The sequence below is a fragment of the Grus americana genome, chromosome 10, assembly GCF_028858705.1.
Source record: "Grus americana isolate bGruAme1 chromosome 10, bGruAme1.mat, whole genome shotgun sequence".
Lineage (NCBI taxonomy): Eukaryota > Metazoa > Chordata > Aves > Gruiformes > Gruidae > Grus > Grus americana.
In genome coordinates, this window is record NC_072861.1 from 8697351 (window position 1) to 8719739 (window position 22389).

The 22389-nt window shown below is 37.3% G+C and overlaps 1 protein-coding gene across 4 annotated transcripts in view; it reads right to left on the bottom strand.

Moving 5' to 3' along the window:
- The window catches only part of LIPC (lipase C, hepatic type), a 77959-nt gene that overhangs the window by 43505 nt on the left and 12065 nt on the right, over window positions 1–22389 (bottom strand). For 2 of the 4 annotated variants that reach the window (XM_054836919.1, XM_054836917.1), the window contains exon 2: window positions 11424–11549. In XM_054836919.1, coding sequence (XP_054692894.1) covers window positions 11424–11549 — 126 coding nt within the window. Of the gene's footprint in view, window positions 1–11423; window positions 11550–11753; window positions 11804–22389 lie in introns of those variants that run through there. The other 2 variants (XM_054836918.1, XM_054836920.1) reach the window with 2 other exon arrangements.

Sequence of the window (22389 nt, forward strand, 5' to 3'; positions counted from 1 at the left end):
TTATCTCTAGACTAAAGGTCATACTGCGGATTATTTTGTAGACCCAAAATAGCTGATTTTAACACATTTTCTTTCTCCCCTCTTTCAAATAAAGCCTTCTACTGCTCTGCAACAGTGCTTTTTACTAATGAGAGCTATTGCCAGGCTGCCTTGTTATGGTACTTTGTTAGAAATGTGCCTAACGTACAAAAGTGATGGCTTACTGGGCTTTCATCAGTTCTTAGCCAATTTCACGATTAGGATCAGTATTTTATTTGGAGTTCTGTGATTCAGTTCAGGTCTCTCTAATTGTCAAAGGGGGGGCTACTCATAAGGGAAAAAATTCAGTTTTCATGCAGACTTGTATTTAAATTCCTACATAAAACATTAACTTAAAAGAACAGTGTTGTAACTGAGATGGGGCACGAATTATTTGTCTGTAATCTGCTAGAAAGTTTAAAATATAGCAACATTATAAGTAAGGCCAGATGTCTTCCTTTTCTCATTAAGATTCTGTTTAGACATTTGTAGAATTCTTTTGTTTTGCAACAGTTTCATCATATCTCTGCTTCTGTAGATCATTTGGTACATGGATCAGACATAATTTTACCAAAAGCCTATTCACATGCAGTAGACTTTTGTTTCTAAAGAGGAGCAATTTCTCTAATACTTTCAAAGATGTTAGCAAATTCTGCACCATATTGAGTGCCCTTTGGCTGCAGGTAAAGAATTCAGCAGCTTGTGGGAGGGGTAATTAGAGCTAATAATAACTGCAGTGACCTGCCTTGGCTTTAAAATGCCTGACAGAAATTACCCTGTCCTTGAAGGACAGAGATTTTGTTTCTGTACACGTGTCTGATTCAGGATGCTCATGCCTTCATGTTTCTGTGTTTAGTGATCACACACAATTAATTAATTAAGTGGGTGCTTTTGTGTGAATGAAAGAGAAGTGGGTGGCACTGGGGAATCAAGAGGAAAAAAGGCAAAGAGATCTTTCAAAAATACTACACTAGAATTCCATTATTAGAGGGATTTCTCTTGTATGCTAAATAGCTTTGTTAAAACCAGAAATAATAATAGGAAAACAATTAGAATAGAAATTGGATTATTGGTAATTAAACCTTTTCTCTCTAATTTTGGTACTTTTTCCATGGTTAGTTTCTTGAAATATGTACAGAGGGTCTGAAGGAAATGAAAGCGTTAATTTAAGCAAGTACCCAAAAAGCTCTAAGGTATGAGATTTTTAGTTTATCTGGCTAACAGGTTGCTGATGGTGCAGAAAACAATTCTATTTTCAAGGAGATTGCCCTAGACCTTTCCAGTGTAAATATTATTAACACTAGCCAGAAAAAAAGTAATTACAATCTTTTATGAGCTGTTATTGGAATGATAAATTAGTTTTTTCTGATTTTTGGCAATCAGTTGATTAAATTAGAGGGGGAAAGGGTCCTTAAAATTCTAATAGAGCCAGGAATTATAAATAAAATCACTGCAGTCATACATAGAAAAGCAAAGGTTAAATTCTGTTTTCTCCTACACAAGAATTAGTGGAGAATGCTTCACAAAAACTGCTGGGATTACCCCAAAGTTTCAATGATGCAAATGACATCAGAATCTGATCACTGTAGTCTTTATTAGGGTTTGAGAGGAATTTTTAGAAAAATCAACAAATTAATATGCCTGGGCTGAATGTTAGAAGTGTCTTCCACTGTTTTGTCAGCTCCAATAATGCTGTTGCTAGTGCTTACTCCTTCGTAAACTCTATGATGTTTTAGTTTTTCCCAAATGCTATTATTCCTAAAGTAGATGATGGGAAGCCTGATAAGGTAGACTGCATTTTTTTTTTAATTGAGGAGAAAAAATTAAAATTACAAAAAAAAAGAGGCACTCAGTGGTTAGGGTCTTTAGTTCCTAACTAGACATTCGGCTTCAGTGCTGCCTGAGAAACTCTAAGCAGATTTCTTCCCCATTTTGCTGCCACCTACTCATTTCTGACCACCTGTAGTCCTCATCATTGTCCCAGCACAGCTGGTCACTTAGTTGCACAGTGAACAAAATCAGGGAGCTGATCTAGCTAAAAAGTAGGATCACCAGGAAAAAAATAGGATTGTTTTTCAACTGGATCAGTTTCCAAGCTGTTTTGCTACAAGCAGCTATACTGGCACAATGGAGAGGCTTATGAAGTATCTGGAACAGTGGCTTGAGGCAAGGGCTGCTTAAGTTGTTAATGTCTCTAAGTGTGTACTGAACTACAACCTTTCCCTTTGATTTAAAAAAAATCTGCCATCACTGAACACTGGTTAAGTACAAAACACAAAAATCAAATATTTGAGGCCTTGATTTTCCTCAGAGCTGGACAGATGTGGAATGTCACCCCTTCTATTAATATAAATACTTGTTTTCCTTTCAGATTCTTAATTTGGCATAACTCATGTCCTTAGTCTCATTTTGGTTATACTGTTAAAGAGCATTCTAAAAATCAAAGAGCAAAGAATATTCACATTTGATTGCCTTATTCTAGTCAATTAAGCTTTCTCAGGATCACAGTTATGGACTGAGGGACTAACATGCTGCACAGCAAGAGGGAAAATGTTGGTTTACTGCATTTTCCAACTACCCACACCATCCAAGAGCTTACAATATACAATCAAGGTAGAAATTTCCAGGCAGTGTCAGCTCACAGAAAATCCAAGGGGAAATCTACTACCAGCTTTAATAAAAATTTATTTTTCTTAGAAAAATTTAACTCATAATTAGTTTTACTTAAGGTAAATCAAATAATATTTTAATGAAATAAAGGAATATCTGAAACATGCAATCTTCCATCTGGAAATGTTAGGCATCCAGAGAGTTCTTTAGTACAACAGTTGTGTGGCTGTGTTTACTTTGAAAAACAAAAATACATGTAGTCAGTAGCTGAATTGTTACTTAAAGTAGATTACCAAGTCTCCAATCACTTGTTAAAGACTCAGGACTCATTTGTTCAGATTACTCTGGACTTGGTCCAGAATGTCTAAAGAGATCAGAAACAATGATGTTCTGGGGTTGCAGAGTGCTAAAAGCTGATCTGATGCATATGTTGTGAGAAGTCCTTCTGAGCTCAGAGTACGTAGTCCCGAATGGATGCAGTGTAACTCTCAGATGTCTGAAAATTTGGTTCCCTTCTGCACATCAGGATTATCATATTCAAAGTATTGAAAGCCAGAAGTTGGGTTTTTTTTTTTTAGCCAGCTTAAGAACTAACATTGATACTTCAGAGATGGAAAGCAACTAATAACTTACATTTTTCTGGTAGGCCGATAAATATCAGCTATTTGATGGTATTCAGGGGAGTAACTATTCATTTAAATGAATGGCTCAATACATCTTAGGGCCATGCAGTTATCCTCAGTGGAATTCATTGACTAGCACTTAATGTTTTGTAAAGGTGAAGATTTTTAACAGATATACACAGTCGTCATAAACTGGACTAGAAAGAAAGAAAAGGGCACAGAATCATAAGAGAAAAAAGAAACAAATCCAAAGTGCAAATCCTGTGAATTTACTAAAATTCCAGAGATGGGTTTGGGAGAAAGGAGGTGCAAAGATTTCTGTTGGGTGGAATAATATGTCACAATCCTGCTTTTATTTTTATTCTCTAAGAACTTCTGCACTAATTGCGTTCATTTCTGCTACCTAAAATTCCAGATGTCAAGGTCTCTACACTCAGCAAATTACTGTTGTGTCCTGTCCCTGCTGAAGAATACAGTGTAGTCAGCAGCCCTTCACATTGCCGCTTAATCTGAGCTATTAGGGAGATTAAAATAGTAAGCAGCACAACTGTCTATTTTGGGAGCTGGATCAAAGACTGTAAGTTTTGTCCATTTGCTTCAGTTAAGAATCTCCATTGCATTCCTTAGAAATGCTGACACTACCAAGCCAGAGGCTGCTGAGAGAGATGTTCCTCGGTGAAGTTGTAGAAAAGTTACAGTTCCTTTAAATTAATATATTAAAGTAAAAGTTCACAGTTCACATTATGGTCACATCACATGTGAGAAGAGACCGAGGCTATTAAATGACATGCAGGAGGATCCTCTCTGCAGGAAGAGTGCAGGTATTGCTATTGGGTTGGAGGTAGAGTTCTGGCAGAGAAGAAAGGCACATGAAGTTTTTGGAACAGGTGAATCCTAAAGGTATCTGCGCCCTAGGAAAAATGTGGAAAACTCCCAATGCTCTTTGTGGGACAACCTATTCTAGTGGTGTAGAACGGAGGCTAAAGATTGTCAATTCATGTGTAGTGAGGAAAATCTCACGTTTAGTACACATTCTATGTATATTTGATGTTTTTTGAAATGGTGTTATTAATTGGCCAGGAGAATTCTTTCAGTGTTTGTTTCTTCTACACTGACCTTGATGTGCCCTAGAGAGCAGTATGTACAGGTCAACTGGAACCAGTTGAAATACTGTCTTTTTGGTGAAGGCAATGCCCGGATACTCTCACTTTTATATTGCCAGCTACCGTAGTATGCAAGCAAGCTTGGGGATAATGAAGTACGTACTACCCAGTGTGATTAAAGATGGCAGAATTGCAATTGTAATAGTCAGTGAAACACAGGAAAGCAATTTTAGTACTGCACACTAACATATTTTGTTTAGGAACCTTTTTAGAGCTTTATTGAGTAAGCTATAGACAAAGATTTCTGATATGAACACCTCATTTTAGTGTCTCAGCTTTCATGACTCTTTGATGCTAGCTACTAAGAAAGCAATGATTTATTATGTCCCTGAGAAAAAAACTTCCAAATTAAAAGAACAAGCTTTAATTTCTATTCCCAGCTAAGCAGAAGGTAAGCATGATGGATAGAGAGCACAGCAGATATTTAGATGATGTGCCAGCTGGCTTTCTGTGTAGTTTCTAGCACTGCAGAGGTCCAGTCACTAATGCTGAGCATTTTATATTAATATTCTAAGTTCCCTTCTTTCTTTTAGGTCAAGACCCTAATTTTACAACCTGCCCTGCTCATTTTTGCACTAATGGAAGAGGAGGCCAGAGAATTAACTGTAATCTAGTCAGAGTTCTATCCATTTCCTCTCTACTCTGGAGGGAGGAATGCATCCTGTCGGTTAAACTCTGTACTGCTTCTTGAAAAATATTAAAAAACTGCTTTGAGGTTATTTTCAAATGTCAGAGAAGACTCTGTTTTTCTCCTGGTTGCAGTTGGTCCTTAAGTTGAACAGCAGATTTGGGGAATCCTGCACAGATACAGTCTGTGAAAGTCTTGTTCTTCATAGTGAACCTCTGCTCTAGGTCATGCTGCATCCAGCTTATTCTCATTTGCATAAACACATGAAATGCTATTAGGGCTGTCAAGTTTCCCTGTAGTTCAGCTAGGCACTGTTGTGTAGGTGGCAATCTATGTGTTGTCATAGACAAATTATTTTAGTCAAGATCAGTTATGAAATTGTACAGATATTTGAAAGGTCTGAAAACTGCTGACTCTCGTGAATTGCAGAAGAGTGATGTTGCAGCATTAATAGGGACTGGAGTCTAGGAATAGACATTAAAACAGAATTTAAGTAGCTACTGAGGGCTTGATTCAATACCTGTAGAAGGCTTTTGGGATTCTTACATAATGTAATTCAGTAAGAAAGATGCATAGTTTACAAATCATGTATCTGGCACAGTAAATTAGAGGTTAAACCTTTTACACATGTCCTAAAAACATTGCTAATTGATATTGTTATTTCGTCCTCACAGTTTAAGCACTGAAGCAATATACTGCTTCAGTAATAGTAATTAATTTCAGAAATGCAGTAGCTTTCATATCTTTCTGAAAATAATTATAGCAAATTTAAATAGTATTCATCAAAAAAAAAGATCTTTCAAAAATTGATCTTTCAGATGGGACATGCTGGTTTTATTCCAGAGAGCAATATGTGTTTAAACACCATCTCCAGTCATATTTGATGTATCTAGATTTCTTTTTTGTTATTTCCTGTCTGTTATTTACCTGATAGCTATTTGTTGCACTTGGAGCAACACCACAAAGTCTGGAGGCCAAATAGGAGCTCAAATATAAACAGTATCGTTGGTAAAAGATTCAAATGGATTTTGCTGGACTGGGCAAGCAAATCAAGAGGGCAGGGGAATGTCTGTGAGTGTTTTTATGCAACACCTCCTGTTCCTGCAACCATGTTGTATTATCTCAGCCCCAGCAAAAGCTTTTGTTGGCTGATTGTAATGGATATACGTAAGTGTGTGCAATCCTGTGCAGTGAATGCTTCCTGAGAATATTAGCAATTGTAACCATTTTTTAAAAATTAAAAGGAACGATCAAGAAAGATGCCATAGTAATATAACTTTAAAAACAGTACATTTTTCTAGGAGGAGGGCTACAAAGTGTGAAAGTGGTAATTTTTTTACTTGGAATGTAGACATTAAAATTTTTTTTGCAAGAATTATAATCCATATTTGGCCTATTGCCAAAGCAGTGAACTTTATCACCCAGTCTTGGCATGTGCAGATAGATGGCCCCTTCTGTCTCTTTTGCCAGTTATTGCTTATGTTGCCAGGAAATCTTTATCATGCTGCATGGAAGTGGCTGCTGGCCCATCCACCTGCTGCCAAGCTATTCCACTATATAAGGAGTCCGACTTAGCTTCACCAAACAGTCTCTTAGCTCTAGCTAACATATAGAAAAAAGGTCACTGTGCTAAGGCCACCCTAGGGGACCATATGTTGTTATGACCTACATCACCAATATTGCACTGCTGTTGATGCAACCCTATTGCAAACCCTGAAGCTCCATGTGGCTTGGGCATAACTATGTTTTCCAAAATGAAATGTACGATATAAATCTAGAGTGAACCAGAAAATAAGCAGAAAAGAAAAATGTTCTCTTTGATAACCAATGTTTTTATTGATAGTTATTTTCCATTAAAACTATATATATTAAAAAACAACTATAACCTTCTCTAGTTTGAGAGAAAAAGGAAGGAAATTAGTTAAGCAATTAGATTGCACTGCAACATTATCAAGAAATGTTCTGTATGTTCAAGTTTCTCAAGTGTTGTATGAGTTCAACCACTATTCATACAGTAGTAGTCAGAAGAATGTAATGCCTAAGTTGAGTGAATTACAATCCTCTGGTGAATTTAACCTCCTCATTAAGATGTTCAGTCACTTGCATTAGTAGAAATATTGAAACTTGTTTCATGCGTGGATAGTTCCTTTGTTGATTGAGTTCCCATTATTGTCTCTTTTCATGGGAAAAAGTAAAGGGTCCTCAATTAGTTAGACTATAGTTATATTTTGGACTCTGTGGTGAAAATTTATGTCTGAAATTATATTTGTAGATTTTTCCAGCTGCCAAAAAGAAGAATAACTGTTTTAGACGATAGAAATTTTGGTAGAATTCTAAGACTCCTGAGAGTATGGCAAATGCTGCATACAGATATATTATTTCTGAAACACAGCCACTCAGAAAATGGCAGCAAATACATTTGTAGAACTTTTCCTAATAAAGAAGGAGAAGGAACAGAGAACTTTGGGACAGGAATGTCATGGAAGCACAGCTGGAGTTTAGGACATGAGGACTTTAGGATATATAGGGTCTAAGTGACAGGAAATTGGACTTAGTTTTGCTGATCATGGAAGTGCTCATCTTAAATTCAAGCCACCCATCAAACCATGGTTTGTAAGTAGTGCACAACTCATGAGATAACTTAATTTGTCTACCTGAGGAGAGTGGAAGGCTGAGTGTGTTCCAGTTAAGTTTGTAGTTGGACATTTTAGCCAAGGAGTTTTAATCGGAGGAACAGATTACTGTGTCATTCTGTCTCATGACAGGAATTGAGCTGGCTATCTTATCTTTCTGTCTGTACTAGAAAATTATAATTTTCTCTCAAACTAGAAGTAAGACTGGATTACTAGTATCCTGTGAGCTTGTTGGCTTTGGTCTGTGTTCTTTTGTCATTTAGTATAAACCCAAATAACACAGAATTAATGGAAAGTTAAGGCACAGATTATTATTATACTGAATATGCTTCAAGGAATTAAAAGGAAGGTCTTCTCTACATTTTTCGTATTTATTGTAGACTTTAAAGAAATGTTAGATAGTAAAAGTGATATTCACCTTCAATGTCAAACGTAACCATCTCATCATCTTAGACTGTTGTTCTCTTTCTCTGCAGTTTGAATGGGTTTTGAATCTTCTGTGTTTCTTGCATTTCTAGTAGTTTTTCAGTTTCAGGTAGAAATTATTAATTTGGTAGTTTTTCAGATCTGATATGGTATACTTCATGTACACTGCATTTTACTGAGAAATTTTATCTAGGCTTTGGAGGATTTGATATACCCAACATATCTTTTATGTCTCCATAATACAATTGGGGAATAAAGGAAACATAACAGCTATTCAGATTTCTGTATAATCTGTTCCCATGGTCTATGCTATAATCTTAAACTGTTAGCACTGTAATACGTAAAACATAGCAGAATTGGTCAACAACTAAGATGTTACCTTCTCTTTTGGGCAAAAAAAGTCCAGCTCGGCTGCCAGCTGTGAAACTGTCAAGTAAAAAGTGCTAGCTCAACAACATGCATTTTCATGTCAACTACTGGATAATTCTCCTCTACACAATGAAGTGGAATAATGGAATATATTCCCACCTAGTTTTTTGTTTTAATGAGAAGAATCAAAATAAGTAAGAGCTTACGTTGAATATTTTTCACATGCTTTTAGAAAGAATCATCTTGGCTTAACTTCAGTGATGTTGTTTCTTAGGTGTTTATTTCTGGTCTTTTTCTTTTGCCAAAAAATGCCAAACTTCTTTCCTGCTATATAAATATACAAGAAAACCATGGCATTTCAGAAACACTCTGCCTTTTTAAGAAGAACCTCTGTGTGTGTGTGTGTGTTAAATGTTATGTTGTGTTTGCTTGGTAATGCAGTCCATCTTATTTTACATAATTAAGTATAAAATAAGTAGCTATAATATGTATTTATGTACATAACGAACAAAAGGATTTAGATACACCTATCTACAGTTATTTACTTGCCGCAGTCTAATTCCTATAAATTCTTTTTTTGTAATGTAATTTCTTTTACTGTGTAGGTGGATAGAATAATACAGAGAAAATTGAAGCAGAGAGTTGTTTATTTGCTGGGTACAAATAAATGAGAAGGACTTTTACACAGTGGTTGCTCTTTTAGAGGATGGTTCCCTTATAGGCAATTGCTTGTGCTAAAATTACATGCCAGACACTCCGCTTTGAGAAGGTTTTATAGCTCCTTATAGTTATACTGTTCATTACTGCAGTTCCTGCTGAAGCAAGAACAAGCAAACTCCAAGGTAGAAGGATATTCAGGTAAAATATATACTATGGTCACTGAAAGCTGTCTCCACTTGACAGCGTTAAAAGGTCTCTCATGTAGGGCTAAAAACTTCGCTGCCCTTCCTTAGTGAGGATTAATGCTTTACTGGCACTCGTTGAGAAGTGAAATGGGGAAAAAGACTCCTTGAGGTTACTAGGTGTGGCCAACACACTGGAGCTGATCTGAGGAAAGGTAGAACTAGCTGAGCTATACTGATGAATCAAATGGTAACATAAATAAGGCTAAGTTTCAAGAAGTATGAATTACATTATCTTCTGGACAAAGCTGATGTGGCCGAGGTTTGATTGGGGAAGGAGAACAAACAAGGGAGTGAAAGATGCAGTAATATACATTTATGTAAATGGATTGTTGGAATTAGAGTTGCAACGATTTAAAACTGGCAGGAGATGAGGATCTGAGTTCAACATAATGGAATATCAGGGCCTTTAACCTTGTAACTACTCTCTTTAGCAATTCTTGTTAGGCTGTGGAAAACCTCTAGAATAAAACACAGTAGATTTGTTTGCATTTTTAGAAATGTACCTGCTCTGCTGCTTAAATCAATCTCTTGCTTCAGCATACAACGAACTAGGCATATCTGCTAGTGCTGATATGACACGTGTCCTGTGTTTTGAGGCTGCAGAAGCAATGAGCAAACAAGTGAAGTCCGTTGACATAGGAGTACTAGGTCATGAGGGGAAAGGGGGATGGAGAGAGTGAAGTGACTCACCTTGCTATAAATGGTGCCATGGATAGTGGGGGTAGGAGAATGTGAGCTGGCATAGGGTAAGACCTGTGACTGTAAAAGAATGGGGGTGCAGTGACTTCCTCTGCCTTGTGTTTGTATCTAAGATGAACTGAATTTTAAGCACACAGTGGATTCTGAATAGATCTGGGCAAAGATGATGTGAAACTAAAATTAGTGCTCTGATTTTTGGTTCTCTCAAAAATATAGAATTTAGCAAGCTATTTAGAAACTTTGATAAAGGTTCAGCGATTCTAAAGGATGTGCAGGCCTTGCTGCCTGGTAAACCAGGCCAAGTTATGGCCTTAATTAAAATTTATAGTTCTAAATGTGGCTTAATTCAAGGATTTTATACTGTTCAAAATGAAACCCAAGGGGAAGTTTAATGTGCAGAATCAAAGAAAGGTGGTCCTGCCTCCTGTAGATTGAAATCACTGTGCCCATTACATATAAAGCACTTTTATAGCAAATGGTTTCTAAAACTGTTAATAGAAATTAACATAAATGCAAAACACAGCTACTGAAAGAGGCCATGCTTCTGTGAATGTGCATGTCTGTCTTTGTTTCCAGCTAAGGAGAAAGCTACATTTATCCCCTCCAGACTTAGAGTATTAGAAATGGAGTTAGATAAGAAGGAAAACTAATGCTTGCTATGTATGTCTCAATGATGAAGGCAAACATGAAATTGTCATTGTCAATCACATTAGAAAGGTTTTAAGAAATGCAGTTGTGTGATGCACTGTCACGCTTGGCAGTCACATAGATACTGACATAATGTGCAGTGTCACAAATGCATAGAAAATGGTTGTACAACCATGTAAATGATAAAGGTCCTCCACAGTACTTCTCTATAAGACGTACTGCAGATGTATCTCTTTCACTCAAAGATATTCATCACACTTGAGGTGAAAGGCAGCCTACATTAGGCAACTCAGAAAATGAAAGCTTAAATGCTATCAGATAGCTAGAAATTTTTATTCATAGTAGGAGACTGTATCTATTTTATAGAATACTTCCAGCCCATGATGATTATAACTGATATCAGTTTGCTGTATATTTTCAAACTAATACATTTTTAAATTAGCTTCAGCAGAAGTTTCGTTAAAGGTCAGATTACCTTAAGCCTATAGTCTCAGAATGTGTAGATTTCCACTGAGAAATGTCTGTTGTAATTACAGTTACATTTTCCAATAAATACAGTTATAAATGCCATATTTTAAGGGAACATAACACTCAAACCCCAAACCCCAACATGTTGATGACCAGTCAATACTACTTAATTTTTATAGCATAAACACTAAAAAAAAGTTCATGATCACTATTTATGTTTGATAGGATATTACCTTTTTTCTTTCCTCCATATGTATTTGCTGTGGTGATGATACAAGAAAGCAACAAAAATGAGAGAAGTTGCAAACTTTTCATTTCTTCTTTCTCTGAATGAGAGCTGGGGAATGCACTGCTAAATTCTGCCAAGAGATGGGGAAAAGGAGAGAATTATCAATGCTTTGCAAGAAATTATTTGCCCATTAATCATTAACCTTGAATTCTCCTGTCCACTGCTCTAGCCTTTGCTTTTATGGAAGTGAAAATGGCATTTGCTGGTGTCCAACCTCTTCCTTTTTATTTTATGCCACTTGTGACAAAAATAATTTGGATCTGGATCCTCCTACCTTGCTCAACAGTGCTCGGCTCTGAACACAGCGGACTTGGGGGTGTTTGTTCTCTGAAATGCTGCTAAAGGCCATGGGTAGGCAGCTTGAATTTGGTTGGTCAACAGCTCAGTCTGAACACATTGCAAAATAACCGTAAGAGCTGAAGGTTAATCTAAATATTTCATTAACATAGGCAAATTCGTGTAAGGGAAACATCAATATTCTATACATAATAAAAACTTCTGTTATTTCAGTGATAAAATTGGTACCAGATTTTGGATAATTGCAAAATGTTTTCTTTGAGTGAACAATTTTTATCACATAAGAAATTTACTAATGAAGCACAATTAACCAACATCCCTCTCCACTTCTGGTAAAACAATCATAAGGAAGCGTACGTAGTAAATGTAGGAGTTATTTCAGAGAAAAAGTTACAACTAATATGGTATGTTTTATATTGAAAATCAAAGCAGAATCTTAATTACAGCGGTGTGCATAAATGCCACAATGAATAGGTGCATACTGCAAAGTGTGACAGGGCAAAAAGTACTCTTGGGTAGGCAATAAGTATTACCACTAAGTGGGATCTCACACACGAGCAGGACCAAATGCTGTCCTCTGGGCCTTGTTAGCATCAGTCTGGAGCATCATAGTTTTCCCACATCAGTCAATGTTCTTGAGACATACTCCAGCCCATTTTAAAGGAACTAAGAGCCAGTTATGATGTAGGCAACGGCAGCACAGGCCTTAGCATGGGCTGCAAATCAACCTGCATCACCATTAATCATTAGATTGCCAGCTTATGTGGGTTAATAGTGCCAACCTCTATCACTACCTGTGTACCTGAGCTAGTATATAATTAGCCAGGTAGGTCTATACTACACTTGTATGCTTTGACAGCATTGCGGAATTTTCCTTAGAAATAGGTCCCTGGCACAGTAAACTTTCTCCCAGGTTTTGAGTCATTAAGAAACCCTCATGTGCTCAAGAGGGGCTGATAGTGTAAATTCTTTGCTAAACTTAATTTGGTAAGGATTCACTGTTAATAGTAGAAAATGGAGACAATATTTTAAGAATTCCAGAACTATCTGTGTCAGACTAAACAAATGAAACAGCGCTTGTAAACTTGAAAAAGTATATTTTGAGTATTCTGTGATCCCCAGATTTTTTATGAAGTCTCTTATCATAATTACTAGATTTAGAATGTGTGAAATGATAGCCATACCATCCCACCCTGAGGACTTTTTCATTGTTCTATTGTTTATATAATTAAGAACTGTTTTAAAGTGTCCCACCTAAAAGATTTTTCTCTTTTAGAAGACAGTAAGTCTCACAGGACCTATATGCCATAGCAGAACTGGTATGTTAGACTCCAAAAAAAGTATTCTCAGCAGGGAAGCTCTGCTGTCATGTTTGATGCATTGTTTTGGCACACAAGAGCATGCTTCATGGAGAGTGGCCCATGGTGCTGAATGTTGCATGAATAAGGGAGAATACAGATCACTTCCTTTCCCTGCTCGCTCCAAAGACCTTCAACTCTAGGATACAGCAGGCAGCTAGAAAACTCTACAAGCAATCTCTAAAGTCATACCAGTCACCACAGTTGGCAGTGATCTTGGCACACCAGCATCTAAAGAGTTGTCAAGATTGGTTGATCAGGGTGTTTGTGAAAGTATAGTAAATGAAGAGGAAATACAGAAACTGAGGTGATATGATCAAAATGACTGGCTGATAAATACTCTTCACAGCAGTATTTTCAATGGATGTGAGCAAGAAAAGGATTTGCAGTAATTGAGACAGGAGATAGAACTTGGACAAGAATTTAGGCTGTGATGGTGCACAGGAAATGCTGTATTTTAGCAAAGTTAACACTGGTGTGATTTAGCACAGCCTTGCAGTGAACTCAGAAAAATGTAAGCTGACGATGTTGTGAAGATTACAGTACTGACTGACAGGTTGAATGATGATACTAGCCATAGTAATCAAGAAAGTAGAGACCATTTAGGGGAGACAGATTATAAAGTCTATTTTCTGCAGACAGGAAAAGTTCTGGAACAGGGTTGTAGATCTGTCAGGTACAGAACAGGCTGTTGGATCTTTGTGAGGAGATTGCCTGGAAATAAAGACTATAGGGATCAGTCTTTGGATTTACTTCTCACTAGAGAACCCATGTAGGAAACCAGAATGGCATTATGAGTGTCTTATGAAGGATTGCTTAAAGTGGTAAGAGGAAAACTGGGAGAAGAAGGAGTTGCAAAAGGAGGAGGAACCTGCCTTCCTCCCTGCTATCTGCAACACTTCATTTGGCAATCCTGCATCAGTCATTGCTGGTATTAATTTGTCTTTTAAATGTTGACAGAATATCAGCAATAGTGGTGAGAGCGCTAAGGAGTGTTGTGGGAATAATTGTACAGCATTTGAATGAGAGATTCCACAGTGCGTGTTCAAGATGAGTTTACGTAGCACAAAATTGCATGCTATGGCACATTAGTCCACAGAGAGCAGATGCGATTATGTTCTGGAGGAAGGGGTTGTTCCCAATGGCCTCTATAGCATTGTCATACAATGCGTTTTTGGAGTGTGGGTTTGTTGTGGTTTTTTTTCCTAGGTCTCTTCTCCATTTGATTTACATGAGTAATTCTGATTACCTTTATTATCCACTCAGAAAGAAAAGAATGGCTCTCCTGCAACGTAATAAATGTTAGAGGTAGAAGACTCCTGATAAATAATTTTCCTGTGAATCCAAATATGGAAATCATAACCTTTGCCATCCTCGACATGTTTATCTGGTCACTTGGTGAAGTTACTTTGCTTGAGCTGCTCGCTCTCAGCTTGGTTAATTGTTACGTTTGTATAACATATGTAATATACTATGAATATATAACCTAAACTGGTTTAGGAATTAGTTCCTTATATAAAAAGTATAACAAGAGTTTTTGGTATATCATGAGAATAGAAAAAATGGAGACAGGTATTTGTCAGAAGGGACTGTGCAATAGCTACTCAGAGTTACTTGCTGCATGTTGCATCACATAGTGAAATGGCATTTTTTTAGCCACATTTGAATCTGTATGAGGTGCGGTGAGTGTGAGCTGCAGTATTCTGGGTGAAAATCATTGCAGGAAAAAGAGGATTCTCTGGAAAAAAGAGAATGTTCTGCATTTTCATATCAGTCCACTGTTCAACCATAGAGAATGCTGTCTGAATTAAACTGGATACTTCTCAGATACTAATAGTTGTCTGCTGGTCTGCCAGGGCAATATGAACTGTAAGACTGCTCTGCTACAGTTCTGTGCAACTGGCAACGACAGACTTTCCAACAGCTAAATACAACACAGGTACTAGAAAATCAGGGAGCAGAAATCTCAGGGACTATAAAGAAAGCTGGGAGATTGATGTAGGAAAATGACACCTGGAAGCATGCAAGCTACACTGTGTCCTGATGTGACTTTCGAGAGTGAGTGGAAGCTTTATTCTTTAGGGTTGAATATCTTTGTTACTCCTGGTCCGGGTAAGGCAGGTGGATAGTTTGGTATTTGCAAGAACCTTGATTCTTAAAAAAATATCTGAAATTAAGTTCTTAAATTTAAGGTTTAAACCTTAAAATTTAAAGGATCCATTAAAAAAAAGGTAATTATTCTTCTACCAAATGAGTAGATCTGATCTCTCTTTTCCATAACACCCAGCATTTGCACATTACTTCATTTTCCACATTGAAATCACTTGTATCTACTGTAGCGATCTAGATTTTTTTAAAAATACTAAATTTAAAAATAGATAATCCAAACTGCTCTTCTGTGGAACAGATAGAACACATGTTTTGTATTGCATGGAGGCTAGTGCTTTGCCTAATTTACATGAAGTAGAACCTTTTCTTAAACACACAGTGTCCAAATACAAATTTCTAGCTTTTGTTGCTGTGTTTATAACTAGTTTGCATATACTGTGAGAGGGCTTGATAACCTTCTGTCTTCTGCTAGAGATGCTGCTTGTACAACGTATACCCAGGAGGTATACTCTTAATCAGAATCCCCATCTGCTTCTTGGCTAATGTTCCAATTATAGTTAGACCTCTTGCACATATTCACATCTATAATAAAATTGATGGTTTCACTATTGAGAAGCAGCATGTGACTAATGGTGCATTGTACCATGCAAGCTTTTGCTTAAATATATCATTCTAATCAAGTTAAATAAAGGAACACAGAACAGAAATTTGTCATACAGTCCTGCTTTTTTTCCCTGAGACCACACTGTTCATCAAGATGGTTTTCAATCACCTGAAGACCAATAACACTGTAGTACAAGATGTTCTTTCAGGTTTAGAAGAGATTTTATGGGCCAGAACTTCAGCTGGCATAAACTGGCTTCTGTACAGCTATAACGATTTTCACCAGCTGAGGATCCACCCTGTGTTCCTATAATTACCCACTGGCATCTGAAAAAAGATTCATGTGAATGTTACGCTAACACATCTGAGGTTATAGAGCAAGAAAATTTTTATATGGTTGATTTTTAATGTGATTTTTTAATCTAGAATTTATTCCACCTGTTTCATCTTTCCTAGGATTTTTTGAATATCAAGTAACTCTGAAGAGACATTTTTAGATGGACTTTTGTGTGTGGATTCATGACCGATGTCTAACATACAGCAGCTGCACATGAGTCTGAAACTTCCTTTACAGCAATAGCTGTAAATAGCTATTGAGCTATCAGACTCTTCCGTGTTAAATTCACAATTAAATAATGGATCAGCAAACTTTGTTTTCTGATATGAAAGAAAACTACTCATTTGCATAAGCATAGTCTTGTGAAATATGAGTTTCTTATGCAAGATGCATTTCATACTCTTTTCCCTGAAGAGATAGTCTTCTTCCAGGAGTTGTCACCCAGAATATTGTCTGTCTTTCCTTGGATGCACAGCTGGGAGTAGGAATTACATTCTTGCAATTTTAAGTTTTCTTGCTAGTTTAATGCATTCTGTATATGTGTGCCTTTTAATTATTTTTAAAGTATGCTCCACTGAATAGTTTGTATTATAAACAGCTGTAAACAAAGAAGAGAACCCAAATACAACTGCCAAGCATAAATATAATTGTACAATAAGTAGGTCATCTGCTCCTACTTCCAACTTTAAAAAAAAAAAAAGGCATTTTTTAGCTTGTTTCCTTCAATGTTAGCCTGGTGCTTTTTCTAACAATGCATTACTTGTTTAGTTGCCTTAGAGGAATGCTATTTCTTGGCTTATGTATCTGTCTGTCTTCCTCATGGGTACACTGTGTTCACTTGGGGTATGTCTCTGAAAGCTTAACAAATCAGAAAAGCAGAGATTAGATGAGCCAAATAAAAGGGGAGAACAAATCTGTGCTGCCCATGCTCTTGCATTATGTGTAGAATATTGTGTGCTTGCATATTATTCCTGCCTTAAAATACGTAAGGAGCTGGCCTACTCCCTGACTTTCATTACAATTAGTTCTATTCTTCAGTAGACCGGGCTAAATTTCTGCATGGTTATACACTGCTGGAAAGGGTAGTACATCTGCAGACTTTTTTTCCACCTACATTCTGTCTTATTTTGGATTTTCACTGTTGTTAGTGCCCTATTCCAGGGGTCATTGTACAGCCTGTAAAATTTTGTATTGAATTTGTCATCATTAAACCAGATTTTTCATAGAGCTGTGATCTGTAACATGTAGGAAAGCTTCCATGAATCACTGCAGTGTCAATACTGTAAAGAGACCCTAGCATGCCTGCTAAGGACGTTTCCCTTCATGGGGCTGTGTAAGAAACAGCTAAACATGTGCAACAAACCTCACTGGAAGACTGAGACCCAACCCAACCCCCCCCCCCCCACCCGGGATCAAACTTTACAGTTTTAAGCAAAACCAACAGAAGCGCAATGCCTTTTGAAGCTGCCTTGCTTGTTCACCTCCCTCACATCAAACAGAAGCGCATCTGAAAGAGATGAATACATGGTAAAACCAACAATGCCCTCTCCCTTCCCTTTCTAGCTACTGTACTTAGGAGGGAGACTTTAACAGCAGATAGAAAGCAGACTTGTTTCAGAAATTGATTGATGGTTCTTATGAATAAAGAAGACAGCAAAAGCAAGACAACTAGGGCTTATTGTAGGCAACATGTTTGAAGAAGATGTACTTGAAAGCACTTAAAAGGCAGAGAACCATGCCAAAGTAAAGGAACTTGAAAGACATTAAACATTCAAATGCTGATTGATGATGACTCTTAGGAGTTAACATGCTCATGAGAGCAAAACCTGGATCTCTTTGGAGCTGCTGTCACTGAAATTGAGTCTTTATGAAAAGAGAATAACAAACAGACAAGAAAGCTGAAAGAAGAATAGGATTAAAAAACACAGAGTAGATACAAGCAAATAGATCTGAACAATGAAACAAAAATCTCTTTGACAATAAGGAAAAACAATGAGAAAGGCAAACCTATTTATCTGAATAGATAAAAGTCTTCACAGCATAGCCAGACTAATCAGCAGTAAAAAATATTTTCAGGCAATCATTTCTTCTGTACCTGCTGACTGAATGATTTTCAACACCTGTGTCTGAAACAAGTGGTTCTGGCCACCAGAGCCAGGAGGCACTTTCAGGGACAATATTGAAGGTGTAGGTTAAAAAACCAGAACGAAACACCAAACCATAGGGGAAGGGAGCACCTTTCCTTGCAACATTTTTTGTTCCTTTCTCAGGTCCCCTCACCCTAGTGTCTCCTTGCTCTCACTTGGGAGCTAGCATGTTTTGGCTTTCTACATTGCAATATTTTAGTCATTGTTAGTGAGTGTAAAGAATGGGAGGATGAGGAAGTATGGTGGGGGAAGCAGATGTTTGAGGTGGTTAACTATTGACCCCAAATGTTTTGTTTGTTCCAGGGCCTGAAACAGCTCTTGCTAGTCTTAGCAGAACTTAGATACTGGATTGAGTAGACCCTTAGATCTGATGTATTGTGGCAGTCCCTACATTTCTACAAGATTAGAGAAGATCATAGGGTAGAAAATTGGCTTACTCGAGGGATGAAGAAGCCTTAAATACTTTGAGCATCAGTTAGGATAAGCATACATTTAAAATCTTCTCCAAACTTTCTGAAAATCTGCTCTGAAAAACCACCTGAAAATATTTTCAGGATCTTTGTCTTCCAAAAATGTCTTGGAGCTAGGCAGAAGAAAGGAGCAGTAAAACAATATTGCAAGTATTTAACCTTTTTGAACCTTCACATTTCAACTTAGGTTCATGTTGTGTTTGATGTATAGATTTGAATCAGTTTGACCAATCTTAATTGATTTGGGACAAGCAATGTGATCTTTTTAACTGGATTTATAACAGCAGATTTCATAATCAGCCACCTGCTTTTATTCCTTGGCAATTCTGCAGGTATAACAAGGGCATTTGAAAGTTCAGTGTGGCTTCTCAGTCTGCTTACTGCTGCAGTGATGGGACATGTGGTCTTTGGGATTGGATTTTATCAGGGTTATGCTGGTTGCAAGCTTTTCTGGACAATGCAGAAGCTTATGCTTATTTCCTATGCTAGAACAAACATACCTAAAATTTTGTGGTTTATTTCTAAAGGTAGGGCTATAAGACTAGCATGGAAGCACTTTTTATCCCAAGTGACCAGAAGTGTTCTGCAAATCGGCACCATTAAAGAATATGACTGTCAGATTGTAGCTTGTAATAAGTCGTGTATTATCTGCAGATTCTGTCTTAGGCCCCTGAGGGAATGTGTAGGAAAAGCTTTTGCCAGGTGTAAGCTATGGATCATTTGTCATTCTCTGACACTGAAGAGTCTCAGACTCCTTCATGAGCACCAAACTTACTTGAAATTGAAAACTATGTACACCCCAGCCACTTAAAAGACAAGTTGATATCTTAAAAGTCAAAACGTGCCTCTAGGTAGGAATGGTTAACTATATTTTTGCATGGCTGGCTAATACATATACTCAATATACAATAGCGAGTAAAATGTCACAAATTAAGCTGGAGGAGGATGGCCTGGCAGTATCTCCCCACATATGCCCTGTCAGGATAATCTCAGTTCAGTTCCCATGAAACAGCTAAAAGGCAGGGAAGCCCTTAAGCAAAGATTTTGGCAGGACACTTCAGGCAATGGCAGATGCTTCTAGCTAGTTTCTAGCTAGTCTGTGCAGTCAGGCTGCCTTCTGCATTCCCATTGCCTCGCTCCTGGCTGCTGGGTATGTGGATGCTGTTGTTCTCTTCGCTCCCACAACAGTTTTTTTTTTTTATTATTATAGGAACCAGATTTGATCTAACAAAAGAAAGGACTACATACAGACAATGCATGCCTCGTTCTTCTTGGCAGGGCAGAAGAAGGTAGGAAGGGGTTATTTGGAGAGTTTGGTAGATATTTTACTGAGTTCATTAGAGAAACAAGTTTTCTAGAGACAACTATTCCTCTTTGAAGATTTCCCCCTGTATGTTTTACTATATGATCCATTGTTTATTTCAGTGACAATTGTATGTTTGAAATTAGCTTGCTCGGGAGATAATTCAAGCAATGGGGAAGTTCAGCTGTGGTGTTACAGAATGGTAAAAGAATTGTTGACTTTGTTCACATAAATATAAATGAATGTAGCTTACTAGAAAGAATCGAAATACTTATGTGTCTGTTAGTTCTGGAACTGAAGATCTTTGACATCTGGATTAACTACAGGATAATTGATTAAGTACATTGGCATTCCAAAGTCCATAGTTGTTGAAATGATTCACAGCAACAAATCAGTATTAGACTTGAATTGTCTGTGACCATGAATTCAAATAATTTCTTGGTAGTGTCCTGTAAATACTGATGTTCCAAAACTGAAATGAGAAATGGGAAGAGCTATTAAACACTGAATTTAGCACAGATGTTTCCTGTTATAACAGATTAGTAAAATTTCAGTATTCAATGGGCCTTTAACACCCACCCTCCATCTGTGGTATTAATTTTTAGCATTGTAGAATAGGCCAAAAGAGCAGGCGTATAACTAAAAAGGAACTCAACCAGGGTGTTTTCTCTAGCTTTGCCTTCTTTTTTTCTGTGTTCCTTCATTTGTATGTGTAAAAATTTTATGGAGGGCAACATGGGTAAGACAAAGCTAGTTCTCCATCTGGGAGTCACACTTATTGCAGCCAAGTGCACTGCAAACAAGCCCTTGAGCATATGCTACATACATAAGTGTTAATTGAGAAAGTCTGATGATGTCAGTTGCGTAACAATAATATTCTTTGCCAAATGACCAGTTTGTGCATGTGGCTTTTAAGTAGCTCTGGTTCAACAAAGTGCTCGAGAAGTGCCTTTGCTTTTGCTGAAGGCAAGCTGTGCTGAGTAACTGAATGAGCACCGTGGGACTAACAAGGTCAATAACTAAGAGATTTGCCACAGACCCACTCAAAATGGTGGTGAAGCTCATCTTTCAGTAACTTGGTTGGGAGATAAAAGAGGAAAAGGAAGCAAGCATAACAGTGGCTCTGCCCATAACATGCGTTACAAACACATACACAATTTACTGTGCAAACTAACTTCTCAAGTTTCTTTCATGCATATTTATTCAGGGTTGAATGCCAGCCTTAATTTCTCACTCACATATGTACAGATGTTGAAGATATGACATTAAAGACCTGGGATTTAGGGATTACTTAAATTTTTATTTTCATTCTGTTTTCGTCTGTACTTCAGTGTGAGTTTGCACCAGAAGAGGAAATTCTGTTTGCAGAAGTTCATAATGCCTTCTGAGACAGAACAACACTATCCAGTACAATATTAAAAGGCAGGGGTACGGTGTCCTGTAAAAGTGACTTGAGAGCTCAGAAACTTTCTTTGAAGTAACAGAGATAGTTTAAAAGTTTGACCTACATAGTTATTGAAAAGAATTTTAAAGCTCTGATCAAGAGCTATGAGTACCAAGCTAAGCAGATTTCTGATGCTACAGTTGCACATTTATACAGTGAGGGGAATACCAGGATTTTGTTGTCTGCTGGGGGAACAACCTTGCTACCCCAGATACCTCCCCTTTGGCTCAAGTGCTAAGACTCTCTACAGGAGTCAGACTAGACTGTCATAATGGTCCCTCTCATCCTGAGCAATTCAACCAACATTCAGGACGTAGTAATAACATGTATCCCTAGTGTAAGCTGCAGTTCATTGATCCTCCCATTCTTCCAAGTGTTAAAGTGCATAAATGCAATTTATTTTCTATTCTTGAAGGATGAATTACTTAATAGCTCTAGAACGTGATTTAATTGGAAAATTACCATTTCATTTTGATTTTGGAGTTTTTGTTTTTCTACTAGAGTGTCATTTAGATGTTTCTTTTCTGAACACTAAGAATGCATCCCTGGGTATGACCGTAGCCATACCACTGGCTGATGCTGGAAAAAGGATAAGATTAGGCAGAGTTAGTTTTCAGTCCTTTTTTGGTCTTCAGGGATTTGATCCATCTAAATGCTTTAATTATAGAGTGATTTCTAAAAAGTTCAATTACATTTCTTCCTTAAGAGCAGGTACATGCTTAAAAAAATGTTGGTTTGGGATTTCTAAGGTCCATTTTTGAGGTACAGATTCTGCTGTCAGGTACACTAGTGTAATTCAGAGTTGGCAGATGGATCTGTATTCATGATGCTGACAGCAGAGG